The sequence below is a fragment of the Dendrobates tinctorius genome, unplaced genomic scaffold, assembly GCF_039654945.1.
Source record: "Dendrobates tinctorius isolate UK_male_01 unplaced genomic scaffold, ASM3965494v1 ptg000003l, whole genome shotgun sequence".
In the NCBI taxonomy this organism is placed as follows: Eukaryota; Metazoa; Chordata; class Amphibia; order Anura; family Dendrobatidae; genus Dendrobates; species Dendrobates tinctorius.
In genome coordinates, this window is record NW_027361671.1 from 62,157,510 (window position 1) to 62,169,769 (window position 12,260).

Below are 12,260 nucleotides of genomic sequence, written 5' to 3' on the forward strand. Positions count from 1 at the left end.
GACATACCGATAGGGAATTTAGTCTTGTGAGCCCCATCGGGGACAGTGATGATAATGTGTGCAAACTGTAAAGCGCTGCGGAATTTGTTAGCGCTATATAAAATTAAAGATTATTTTTATTATATTCTTCTAGTTGATTAAACTACGGTACTTTTTGTGCCGTATTATTCAGTCCTTGGTAAGGAACCTTTTCAATAAATGTCAGTAATGCGGGAAAGATGATATGGGCAGGAGCTTTTTTCATTTTCTTTTGAAATGCTTGTTGCTGTACACAGCTTTAAATTGTCTTTAAAATGTGCCCTTTCACTGTGATAATTTCAAGTCCTTCATATGCTAATCGGCAGACGAAGGTCATATATCCCGCTTCCTCAGTTGAAAAGGATTATTCTTTTCTTCTCATTAAATGAGGAAATCTTATATTACTAATAATAAGGGCATATTTCTCCTGACCACATCAATGTGGTATTATTTCTAGTCTGCAATTAGGAATCTAAGATCCTTACCTGACTAATCATTGTCCTTCACTGTGCGCTAACGTAGAAAGTCAAACCATTAACTCTTCCTAAGCTGCCTTGCCTAAATTTTAAAAAATGTAAGTAATCCACTACGCTGAATGGAATTTTTTTCATCTCCTTTAAATTGCAATAATAATGTTATACCCACTACAATGTGTGTTGTATATAAAATGTATAAATTAATATTTTAAATGTCATAAGCCTTGAATATTAAAATTAAAACTAGTAAACAAACCATATGATTTTAAGTTGAAAACACTGTTATTTTACATTTTCCTTCCAAGGATGTTACATTTACAAGTGTTGATAAGGACTTTAAAATGTGATGTCCTTTTAATAGAATAGTTCAAGTGCCACCTTCTGGCATGTCTGTGTAGTGCAAGTCGACAATCATTCAACAAATCAGAAAAATACTTTTTCACTATTGAAAATGCAAAGCAATCACAACTATGAACTTCATCCAACGTAAAATATCCTGTGTTCGGCAAGGAATTTGTATTTGTGTGCTGCTCAACAGAACGCTCCCACTCATGGGTGGGTGGGTGTGACTGCAATTTTAGATATTTAGCAGGATGTATAATCAATATAAAAAATACACATATAGAAATTAGACTTAAGGCGAACAAAACTCACACAGTCTGTATAGAAGCAAGAGAGGGTTAACAAATAACCATAGAGTATATGCCCTTAAAAAATTAGATTTTATTTAGAATAATTAAAACACATAAATAAGTAAATAGGATAATAGCGTAGAGGCTGCTGAACAAACATGCAGGGAGATGCTGATAAATACAAGCTGTATTGAAGTCTAAGGCCTGTTTCACACTTCCGTTTTTGACCATCAGTCAAAATCCACCGTTTTTGCAAAAAAATGGATCCGCCATTTTTTTTGGCGGATCCGTTTTTTTCCCCATTGACTTGCATTACCGGCGGATCTTGACGGATGGCCATCCGTTGGATCCTTTTTTTTGCGTCCGCCGAGATGCCTGGACGGACCATGTAACGTTTTTTGTACTGCAGGATCCGCATTTTTATAGAGCGCATGCCCAGAGGAATGAAGTCAGGAGGAAATTTATCTCTCTCTCTCTCCCTTCCCAGGCAGCGGTTCCTTTAAAATTCTTCATTCGGCGGATCCGTCAAAAAAAATGGTCCGGTGGCTACCGTCCACATCAGTTAACAACAGATCCGCTTTCCGCCATTTTGGCGGATTTTAACTGACACAAAAAAACTGATGTGTGAAACAGGCCTATGGGGTAACGTTTCTCCCTGTGGTTAGTGACATACCAGCTCTGGCATGTCAAGGTAAGGAGACTTATTAGACGTGCAATGCTCCTCTGTGAAATTTAATATGCAAATTACCTCTTCAAATAGAAAGATGACTTGAACTCTATAGCGCCATCTGTTGGAAGCAGCGATCCTACAAGTCACAATCAATCCTTTAAAAAGTTTTGCAATATGACTAAGGATAAAAGCCAAATCAGAATCTCAATTTGCAGACATGGTGTTTTGGGCTATTGGCCTTCGTCAGTGCAAAGCATGAGAACTGATTTTGGCTAGGTGAGAAGCTCTGGACTGAAGTTTAAGGGGTAACGTATCTCCTACATCATATTGCTAAACTCGTTAAAGGGTTGATTGTGACTTGTAGGATTGCTGCTTCTAACAGGTTGGACTATAGAGTTTAAGTCCTCTATCTCTCTGAATTAATTAGCATATTAAGCTGTATTGAATAATTTGTATTACGTAGACAGTCCAAACATCAATCCTGAGGTAATAAAGTACTAAGGGTTAGATATCCCCAAAAAGTTTAGACAGGACTTTGGTATGAAACATGTGCTTATATATGTGTAAAGCTGCTTGCTATAGTATCCCCATCGCCCCAATGCACGTTTCATGTAAAACTTCATCACGAGGCATGGATGTTGCTGATGTTTAACCCTTAGCTGCAGCCCAGACTTCCTCTTCATGTTTGATTTGTCTGAAGGTGGATACAGTGATGCCAGCGCTGATTGCGCACCTGCATCATGTGTCCCAACAACCGCTCGGGAGCCCGGGGAGATGAGTTTAGGCTTTATTATGTTATCAAAGCCAAACATTTTGAACAACAAGGGGTTGTCATAGCAGTGGACAACCTCTTTAATCTTTGACATGCACATACACACAGAGATGTACACATACACACATTAGGCCTCATTCAGATGTTCAATTTTCGTGTACAAGTAATATCCGTGTTTTTACAGATAGCACTCGTACCTGTGAAAGTCTGTGGGGGGCAGTCACATATCTGATTAACTACTTGGATCAAGTGGTCTGGGAAAAATATCAAACACATGTCCAATTTTGATCTGAGTGTTGGATCCAAATCAGCAATGCAAGTTAATGGGTCCTTAAAAATAATCGGACGGCACTTGGCTGACGATTTTCACCGACTGGTAGGATGGAGAAGGTGGAGAATTTTTTTTAAGTTTCTGCACGTACGAAAAAATCAGATGACACTCGTACCACACACCGATCAAATTCTGATCACAATAATCAGTCTTCTAAGGGGTAAGGTCATGCCTGGAGGTAGGAGGGGGGCCCCATGCCAGGTAACATAGATTACATGACAATTCCTGCTGCAGGACAGAAAGGGGAGCTTCCTTATAAATTCTGGCCAGCAGATGGGGTTAGTGAGTCAGCGAGTAGTCAGCTGAGAGAGTGAGCAAGGGAGTTGTCATGGAAATGAGAGCAGCCTGAGCTCATGACAAGACAGTTAGTCAGTTGGTGATGGGGAGTTGATCTGTGAAGAGGGGAAGGATAGGAGCAGAGACAAGAGGCTCTGGGGAAGCTGAAATTGCATATAGTTGACCCCAGAGTGAAGCGCTGATATAGAAGAAGGACGCCAAAGTATTAGGAGCTGTATGCCCTGATCGCTGAATCTGGAATACAGGGGACTGCAAATTCCTTAGCGATATTGAACACCTGAAGGCACGGCAGCAGATCAAGAGCCCGGGTCTGACGGTGAAAAGGACAATACCCAAGATATAGGCTCACACTGTCAGCCATTCAGGTTAGAAACCATCACACAAGAGAGGGTCGCAGCTTAGTTACAAACAGCAGGGACCCAAAAACAAAGCGCAGAAGGAAGGTCCCAAACCCCATCTGGCAGGGTGGATCCCCTGAATGCCTCCAGCGAGCCAGACTCAATCCATCACCTGTATGTGGTACCCCGGATTGCAAGTAAAAGGTAAAGAAAACTGCACCTCTCTGTGTCCTTCTATTATTTCTCTGCACCCCAACGTTCACTGCCATCTGAACAATTAATCAAATGTTTTTGCCCTGGGGCCCCCGCTCTACCCGTGGGGAACTGAACTATCTTTGCTGCGTCACCATCAGCCCCAGAGGACCAAAACCGCAGCGTTGGCCACTCATTGCCGAACACCACGAGTGGCGTCACACTTAAACATCACACAACTTTCCTCTATTTAATAACTGGACGCCCAGGGCCACGGACCGGGTCACCGCCACCGTGACATCCCCCATTGAAGTCAACAGGCCCGTTACCGAGTAACCTAAGGCCCTGTGGGGCGCTCCATCTGGTGTCACAACGAACAGGATTTATCGAGCCTAGCAAAGTTGGGCACAACGAGCCTGGCAAAGCTGGGTACTGTGTACCATAGACATTATTAAATTGAGTGCTAGAAACTTTAATGAGCTTTCAAATAACCGCCATAACTGCATCACACAGTGCATGCGAGCAGAGAGGTGCGTGCCATTGTGGGCGGAGCCAGAAATAAAGCACGACGCGAAGCCCTGCCCGCACTCTGACGTGAATGGGCAAAGTGAAGCTGGAAGATCCGATTTGGAGACTAGGAAGAGCTCAATCCAGCCTGTCAGAGAGCAGCTGTTGACAATGGTAAAGGTACACTGAGGGAGGAAGAAAATGCCCAACTCCGGTGAAGATTCAGCGGCGGTCGCTGCAATACACAAAATTGTCCTCCATAATGCCACTATCAATGACATATATACCAGGAGTGGACTGGTTACCACAGTACTCAAGGGAGTCGCACACCCTGAGCGATTTTAAGGAAAGACTATGTAGTTTGCTCAAAGTGTACCCCCTGTCTAAGAGTCAAAAAGTCAGTATCCTCATTGGCCAGTTAACTGGTGCGGCCCAGAGGGAAGTAAAGTCCTGGCCGGACACTGATAAAGGAACTGTCAAACAAATCTTGGCCAGACTGAAGAACACTTTTCATACCTGCACTGCAACAGAGATAAAAATGAGATTCTTTGGGTGCAAACAGAGGGTGCAGGACAGTATACGGGACTATGCTCTTAACTTTCAGGAGGCGCTACGGGCCATAAAGCAGGTTGACCCTGAGAGCATGCAAGATGAAGATAGATTACTAACGGAGCAGTTTATAGAGGGACTCCAGTCTAACAATCAAAGGACACAGCTGCGCATAATGGCCCTACAAAATCCTGAATTGGACTTTGCACACTTTAAGGATAGAGCCATCCGGATGCTGCGTGAATCAAATCCTAGCAGCACAGAGCCCTCTAGGCATCCAGCAATTACATACCAGCAGGAGGCAGCATCCTTTCCAAAGACCTCTATTGAGACTGACACGCCATCCCAAGAAGATGATTCTGCTGCAGACTTACGTTTCCAAGTCAAGGAACTAACCAAAAGTGTGGCTGTACTCGCACACTAGGACACTGATGAGCGTTGGTGGATTACTATGTGACATCTTAGATATCTTCTAGCCCCTTTCTGTCTTCAAGCAATGAGTGTAGACTGTTACTTGAAAGTTTTAGCCCAGGCCACCTCTGGATGCTGTTGAAATGCCATCAGTTTGGGCAGCGATACAGACCTGAGTATTCTTGAGTTCCGGGTGGCCGCTCAAACCACCCTTATTATAAATCACTAATTTAGTCTCCGCGAACCAGCCCAGGGGTACATAATGTTCCAACCGGCTTAGTCTGCTCCTGTATGTAAGCTACAAAGTCTAAAATAGTGGCTCTATAATGTGCAAGATACAATCTCTAAAATTATATCACGATCATTCAGTGCATAAAATTGTATCAATATCATGTATATGACACAGTAGATAAAATCCTCTCACTTATCTTATTACAGCGCAATATTGTGCTTGTGGTAAATGATAAGTCCATACTGTGCCATTATAATAAATAATAGTGCTATACAAGGCCCAGATCCCAGTAGTTAGGTTTTGTGGTTTCACAGTTATCAAAGATTTTTAAATAGAAACAAAATACCGTGAAGCATTCAGGGGATATGGTGGGGACCCCAGAGTATTCTGCGATCTTATGAACAAGTCATATCATAAGCTGCCTGATAAACAGTAACCACCAGATACAATTAATCGATTATTTTTAGCAAGGTATTGACACAATGTTAAGATTGCCCAGAGAATGCTTCTAGGAACATGACAATAAATTCAGCCTTGCAATCAGATCTCAGAGCAATCACTCTATCTTCATTTGTAGGATCAGATGGGAAAATTAGTTCTAGTTATACTTCTATTTTTGGATTTTAGTACTGTCCCTACTGAATTACATTACACACTGTAAATTGCAATGTGCAGTATGACATTATGATAACATTTACAGCATACAATGGAGAATATAGCAAAGGGTACATCCAATGACTGCTAGAGTATACTCAGTATACACAGATAGTGAGGAGGAGAACAATAAAATGAATATGAAAAACAGATTTTAATAGAAACCCTACAAATCCGGAATTGGAACTATCCATGAGAAGGAAGGTAGACTGCCAGACAAAGGATGAAGCTCTGTATCTAATGAAATAAGCATATTTCTTTTAGAAGACAAACCTTCTTAAACAGATTTATTGCACATCATTCATTTCACGGCAGATGGTTTTATACACAGAATATAACAATGCAACATATCCGTAGTTTCCTCTAGTAACTTGCTGATAGAATTATTTCCATTTCCAGCACCTGCTTTACCAGTAACACCACTATCACACAGTTTTATTATCTTGGTATGCCAAGAAAAAGCAAAAAAATAAAACTTTCTTTTGTCTCCACCTATTATTTTTTAAGGGACATTCTACAAATATGATTGCTGTTCTTAGGCTGGTTTCACATTTGCGTTTTTTAGCGCTGGAAAAAAACGCATACGTGCGCATGCGATTTTTCCCCTATATTTAACATGGGTGCGCATACATGCGCGCTTGTAAGCGCATGTATGCGATTTTCATGCGCTGCGTTTTTTTGGGGTGTGCGTTGGTATTTTCCAGACGCTGCATGTTGCATTTTTTGGCCCTGGAAAAAAGCGCATGCGCACGTATGCGCACGTTTTGCGCTAAAAATGGCCATTATAGCCTATGGATGCGCATACGTGCGCACTGGCATGCGCAGGTATGCGATTTTTTAGCGCTGCGTTTTTTGGGTGGTGTCCACTTTTTATCCTAGTTAGAATCTTCTAAAGTCAAAAAAAAAAAGTCTATATAAAGGAGGTGCCTGCCAAAACTCTGCCACTACTACACTGAGAGATTGAAGAGCAGACAGTCAACCAAGAACCCATTATATCAGCGAAGAATGTGAGTATATTACATTATATGCCTGTCCTTTTAAATTATGTATGTACTAATGATTTTTATTATTTTTACATGCAGTATGTCTTCAGAATCCGAGTATTCCCCATCGCGGCAGGAATTGGCGCAAGCAGACCGTGAGGTGATTATTTTCGTGCATCTGGTAAGTATATCTGCTGCTTCTCCAAATCTCTTACGTTTTTTTCAACTTTCTTAAGACATCGTCATCATCATCTGCGGACGGCACTAGTGAGGGCGAAGAGCAGGAGCAGCGAAGCCAAGTCCCGGTGGTGATACGGAATGTAAGTATCAAATGATTTGTAATGTTCTTTATTTTTTATCTTCTATTTTTACTCATTTTTTTGTTTCTTTTTTTGTAACTTTTTATTCAATTTAAATTTGATTATTCTAATGAATGTGTTTTGTCTAGGTTCCACAACGGGATGAAGACGTCTACCTGGATAATGAGCAGCTCATCAGCCTGGTCCAGGAGCGTTCGCCGTTGTGGGACAGCCGTGACCGGCTGTACAAGGACAATGTGGTGACCCGGCGGCTATGGAATGAGGTGGCCGCAGCGTTGATGGATGGCTGGGACAGCGCCACAGCATCCTCCAAAAAGGCGTTTAGTGAGTATTTCCCTGCTCTGTATTGTGCCGCAGTGACTGTTGTCCTTGACGGCACTGTTGGGTTTCGTGCTAGGCGTATTCTAGCAGGAAACCCAACAGTGTCATCGGGGTCTACAGTGACTGCTTTGAGTATTGTATTGCTACATTGTGCCGCAGTGACTGTTGTCCTTGACGGCACTGTTGGGTTTCGTGCTAGGCGTATTCTAGCAGGAAACCCAACAGTGTCATCGGTGTCTACAGTGACTGCTTTGAGTATTGTATTGCTACATTGTGCCGCAGTGACTGTTGTCCTTGACGGCACTGTTGGGTTTCGTGCTAGGCGTATTCTAGCAGGAAACCCAACAGTTTCATCGGGGTCTACAGTGACTGCTTTGAGTATTGTATTGCTACATTGTGCCGCAGTGACTGTTGTCCTTGACGGCACTGTTGGGTTTCGTGCTAGGAGTATTCTAGCAGGAAACCCAACATTTTCATCGGGGTCTACAGTGACTGCTTTGAGTATTGTATTGCTACATTGTGCCGCAGTGACTGTTGTCCTTGACGGCACTGTTGGGTTTCGTGCTAGGCGTATTCTAGCAGGAAACCCAACAGTGTCATCGGTGTCTACAGTGACTGCTTTGAGTATTGTATTGCTACATTGTGCCGCAGTGACTGTTGTCCTTGACGGCACTGTTGGGTTTCGTGCTAGGCGTATTCTAGCAGGAAACCCAACAGTTTCATCGGGGTCTACAGTGACTGCTTTGAGTATTGTATTGCTACATTGTGCCGCAGTGACTGTTGTCCTTGACGGCACTGTTGGGTTTCGTGCTAGGCGTATTCTAGCAGGAAACCCAACATTTTCATCGGGGTCTACAGTGACTGCTTTGAGTATTGTATTGCTACATTGTGCCGCAGTGACTGTTGTCCTTGACGGCACTGTTGGGTTTCGTGCTAGGCGTATTCTAGCAGGAAACCCAACAGTGTCATCGGTGTCTACAGTGACTGCTTTGAGTATTGTATTGCTACATTGTGCCGCAGTGACTGTTGTCCTTGACGGCACTGTTGGGTTTCGTGCTAGGCGTATTCTAGCAGGAAACCCAACAGTTTCATCGGGGTCTACAGTGACTGCTTTGAGTATTGTATTGCTACATTGTGCCGCAGTGACTGTTGTCCTTGACGGCACTGTTGGGTTTCGTGCTAGGCGTATTCTAGCAGGAAACCCAACATTTTCATCGGGGTCTACAGTGACTGCTTTGAGTATTGTATTGCTACATTGTGCCGCAGTGACTGTTGTCCTTGACGGCACTGTTGGGTTTCGTGCTAGGCGTATTCTAGCAGGAAACCCAACAGTGTCATCGGTGTCTACAGTGACTGCTTTGAGTATTGTATTGCTACATTGTGCCGCAGTGACTGTTGTCCTTGACGGCACTGTTGGGTTTCGTGCTAGGCGTATTCTAGCAGGAAACCCAACAGTTTCATCGGGGTCTACAGTGACTGCTTTGAGTATTGTATTGCTACATTGTGCCGCAGTGACTGTTGTCCTTGACGGCACTGTTGGGTTTCGTGCTAGGCGTATTCTAGCAGGAAACCCAACATTTTCATCGGGGTCTACAGTGACTGCTTTGAGTATTGTATTGCTACATTGTGCCGCAGTGACTCTTGTCCTTGACGGCACTGTTTTTTTTTATCAACAGTGGACAAAGTCCGAACACGTTGGCGTTCGATCAAGGACCGCTTCAACAGTGATGTTCGTGCTGAGGGCCAGGTTCGCAGTGGATCTGCGTCAAGGACCAGAACTAGATACCGTCACTATCATGCGTTGCAGTTCCTAAGACCGGTCCTTGCCACAAGATCGTAAGTATTATACATTTTGGGTTTTTATTTTTATTAATCTGTGTTTTTCTAATCCACAGCTGATGCTTCTTGTAAAGGCATGGTAGTAATGATTTTCCTTTCTTCCACAGCACCTGGAGCAGCACCCTGCAACCTGGCCCTGGAGCGGTCCTTCCTCGGACGTCCTCTGACCCGTCCCAGCCATCCGACAGCCAGGAAGCACCTTGCAGGTCAACCACACACACAGCTGGTGACCAGGAAGCTGGGCCATCAGGTGTTCCCCTGTCCCAGGTCTCTGCCACTGGTTATGCGGGCACTACCCGCCAGCGGCAGAGGGCCTTGGACAGGAATGTCTTGCCCGAGTTTATGCATTTGAGCGAGACATTTAATTCCACCCTCAAGTCACTGTCCGACAGAGTTGAAAGCGGTTTTGCCCTCATGGAACGTGGTTTTAACCACTTTGAACACCGCTTCAATTCTGTAGAACAGCGCCTTGACCGTCTGGAGGCCGACCTCAACAGACCAGCACACCATTTTTTTAGTAAGATTGAAAAGGGCATGGCGGAACACCTTAGTCCTGATCAACAGCTGAATGTGCTGCAGGCCTGCAACAATGCTTTCTTGCAGGCTATGCAGCATAATCGGTACGGTCAGCAGTCAGTGGTGTCCTTTCCACCTGTGCCACCATTGACTCGCTTCACCTCACTACCGACTTGTGCTGCATACCACTGCACGGACACCTCTATTCAAAGCCAGGACACCCACCGTTACACCACCACAAGTCTGAGTGCAGCTGGTCACTTCACCGACACCACCATGGCAAGCGCTGCTCCTGTCTGGAGCACCACCGCCAATCCCATGCATGCGTGGAGCTCAGCCACCACTAGGCAAACATGGAACAGCCCTGCCGCTACAACAACATGTAGTAGCCCTGCCACCACCACTCTGCAAACCTGGGCCATCACTGCCGCCACCAGTCCTCCTGCAAGGACGAGCACTGACAACGAAGAGCAGCAGCAGCCACCTCAGCAGCAGCAGCCACCTCAGCAGCAGCAGCCACCTCAGCATCAGCCGCCACCTCAGCAGCAGCAGCCACCTCAGCAGCAGCCGCCACCTCAGCAGCAGCAGCCGCCACCTCAGCAGCAGCAGCAACCACCTCAGCAGCAGCAACCACCTCAGCAGCAGCCGCCACCTCAGCAGCAGCCGCCACCTCAGCAGCAGCCGCCACCTCAGCAGCAGCCGCCACCTCTGCAGCAGCAGCCGCCACCTCAGCAGCAGCAGCCATACCAGCAGACGGGGGACCTACATTCCATATTTGCCCCTACTTCAAGGCGAAATCAATCAAGGCGGGCATTGGGCCAAAGTCGGTCCAGGCACACAAGCCTACGGCGACATGCCTTTACAACTAATGTAACTGAACAGATTTCCTCTCCTACAAGTGTTCCAAGTTTAATTCCCTTAACTGGACTACCTTCCCCCACAAGTTTTGTTGCCCCTTCCCCTCAAACACCGTCTTCAACTGCAAGTGTTGCATATTCCCTGCACACCCCCAAATTGAAACCATCTGCCCCCAAACGCCGTAAAAAATAATTTTTAGTTTTTTTTTGTGATAAAAAATAAATTTACATTTGTGGTTCACCATTAATAAGTTTCATTAATGTTGTTTGCGCCGCTCACACACACTGATGGGTAAATACATGTTAAAAACCAACCCAAGGGCTAGTATAGTCATATGTGAAATAACATGGACTAGTATAGTCATTCCAAGGCCTAGTGTAATAACTCTAGTTTTACCAAATAGAATCTGGTTTCATGAAAAACAAACTGTTGAAACTTGTCTAAAAAATAAGTTTCTTTCTAGTTTCACCAGTTTGTTTTTTGTGAAACAAGATGCTAGTTGTTAAAAATCGAGTTATTACAGTAGGCCTTGGTATGACTATACTAGGCCGTGGTATTTCACATATTACTATACTACTAGCCCCAAGGCCTACTGTACTCATATTTGAAATACCACGGCCTAGTATAGTCATTCCAAGGCCTAGTGTAATAACTCTAGTTTTACCAACTAGAATCTATTTTCAAACTGTTGAAACTTGTCAAGTTTCACAAAAAGATACTAGTTGGCCAAAATCGAGTAGGCCTTGTTATGACTATACTAGGCCGTGGTATTTCACATATTACTATACTACTAGCCCCAAGGCCTACTATACTCATATTTGAAATACCACGGCCTAGTATAGTCATTCCAAGGCCTAGTGTAATAACTTGTAATGGAGCAGATTACATGAGCAGATTACATTCATCCACTCAATGCTGACTTGTATTCCCCATGGACTTTCATTGGGGTTGGGTTTTGAGGGTTGTGTTTTGAGAAAATCACATACTTTGTTTTAAACTAGTTGCACAATTTTCTCTTGAAAAAAAATGGTTTCCTGATTCATGGACTGCAGCTTTGCTCATTTTTATTACCATAAACAACAACATTACACCATTTCATCTTGCCAGTGCACCCGTCCTACATCAGAAATAAAGTAGGCCGCAAATTTGTCCCTCATTTGGCCAACTTCAACGGATGACCTGAGAGTGTGCTGAGTGAATTCAGGCAATGGGTTAGGAGCATCATCGTCCAGTTCAAAGGTCGGGTGCTCTTTAGCCATCACAAAGTTATGTAGAACCACACAGGCCTTCACCACCTCATCGACTGTTTCAAGTTTAAGATTAATGGCCGTGCCCAGAATTCGC

At 44.2% G+C, this 12,260-nt stretch overlaps 1 protein-coding gene across 1 annotated transcript; it reads left to right on the forward strand.

Annotated features, from left to right (window-relative positions):
* Window positions 1-9,302: 9,302 nt before the first annotated feature.
* On the forward strand, window positions 9,303-11,166 carry LOC141090244 (uncharacterized). Its single transcript, XM_073576362.1, has 2 exons — window positions 9,303-9,539; window positions 9,650-11,166. Exon 2 carries the CDS (start codon window positions 9,885-9,887, stop codon window positions 11,106-11,108), a length of 1,224 nt encoding a protein of 407 aa, XP_073432463.1. The 5' UTR covers window positions 9,303-9,539; window positions 9,650-9,884; the 3' UTR covers window positions 11,109-11,166.
* The last annotated feature ends 1,094 nt before the right edge of the window (window positions 11,167-12,260 follow it).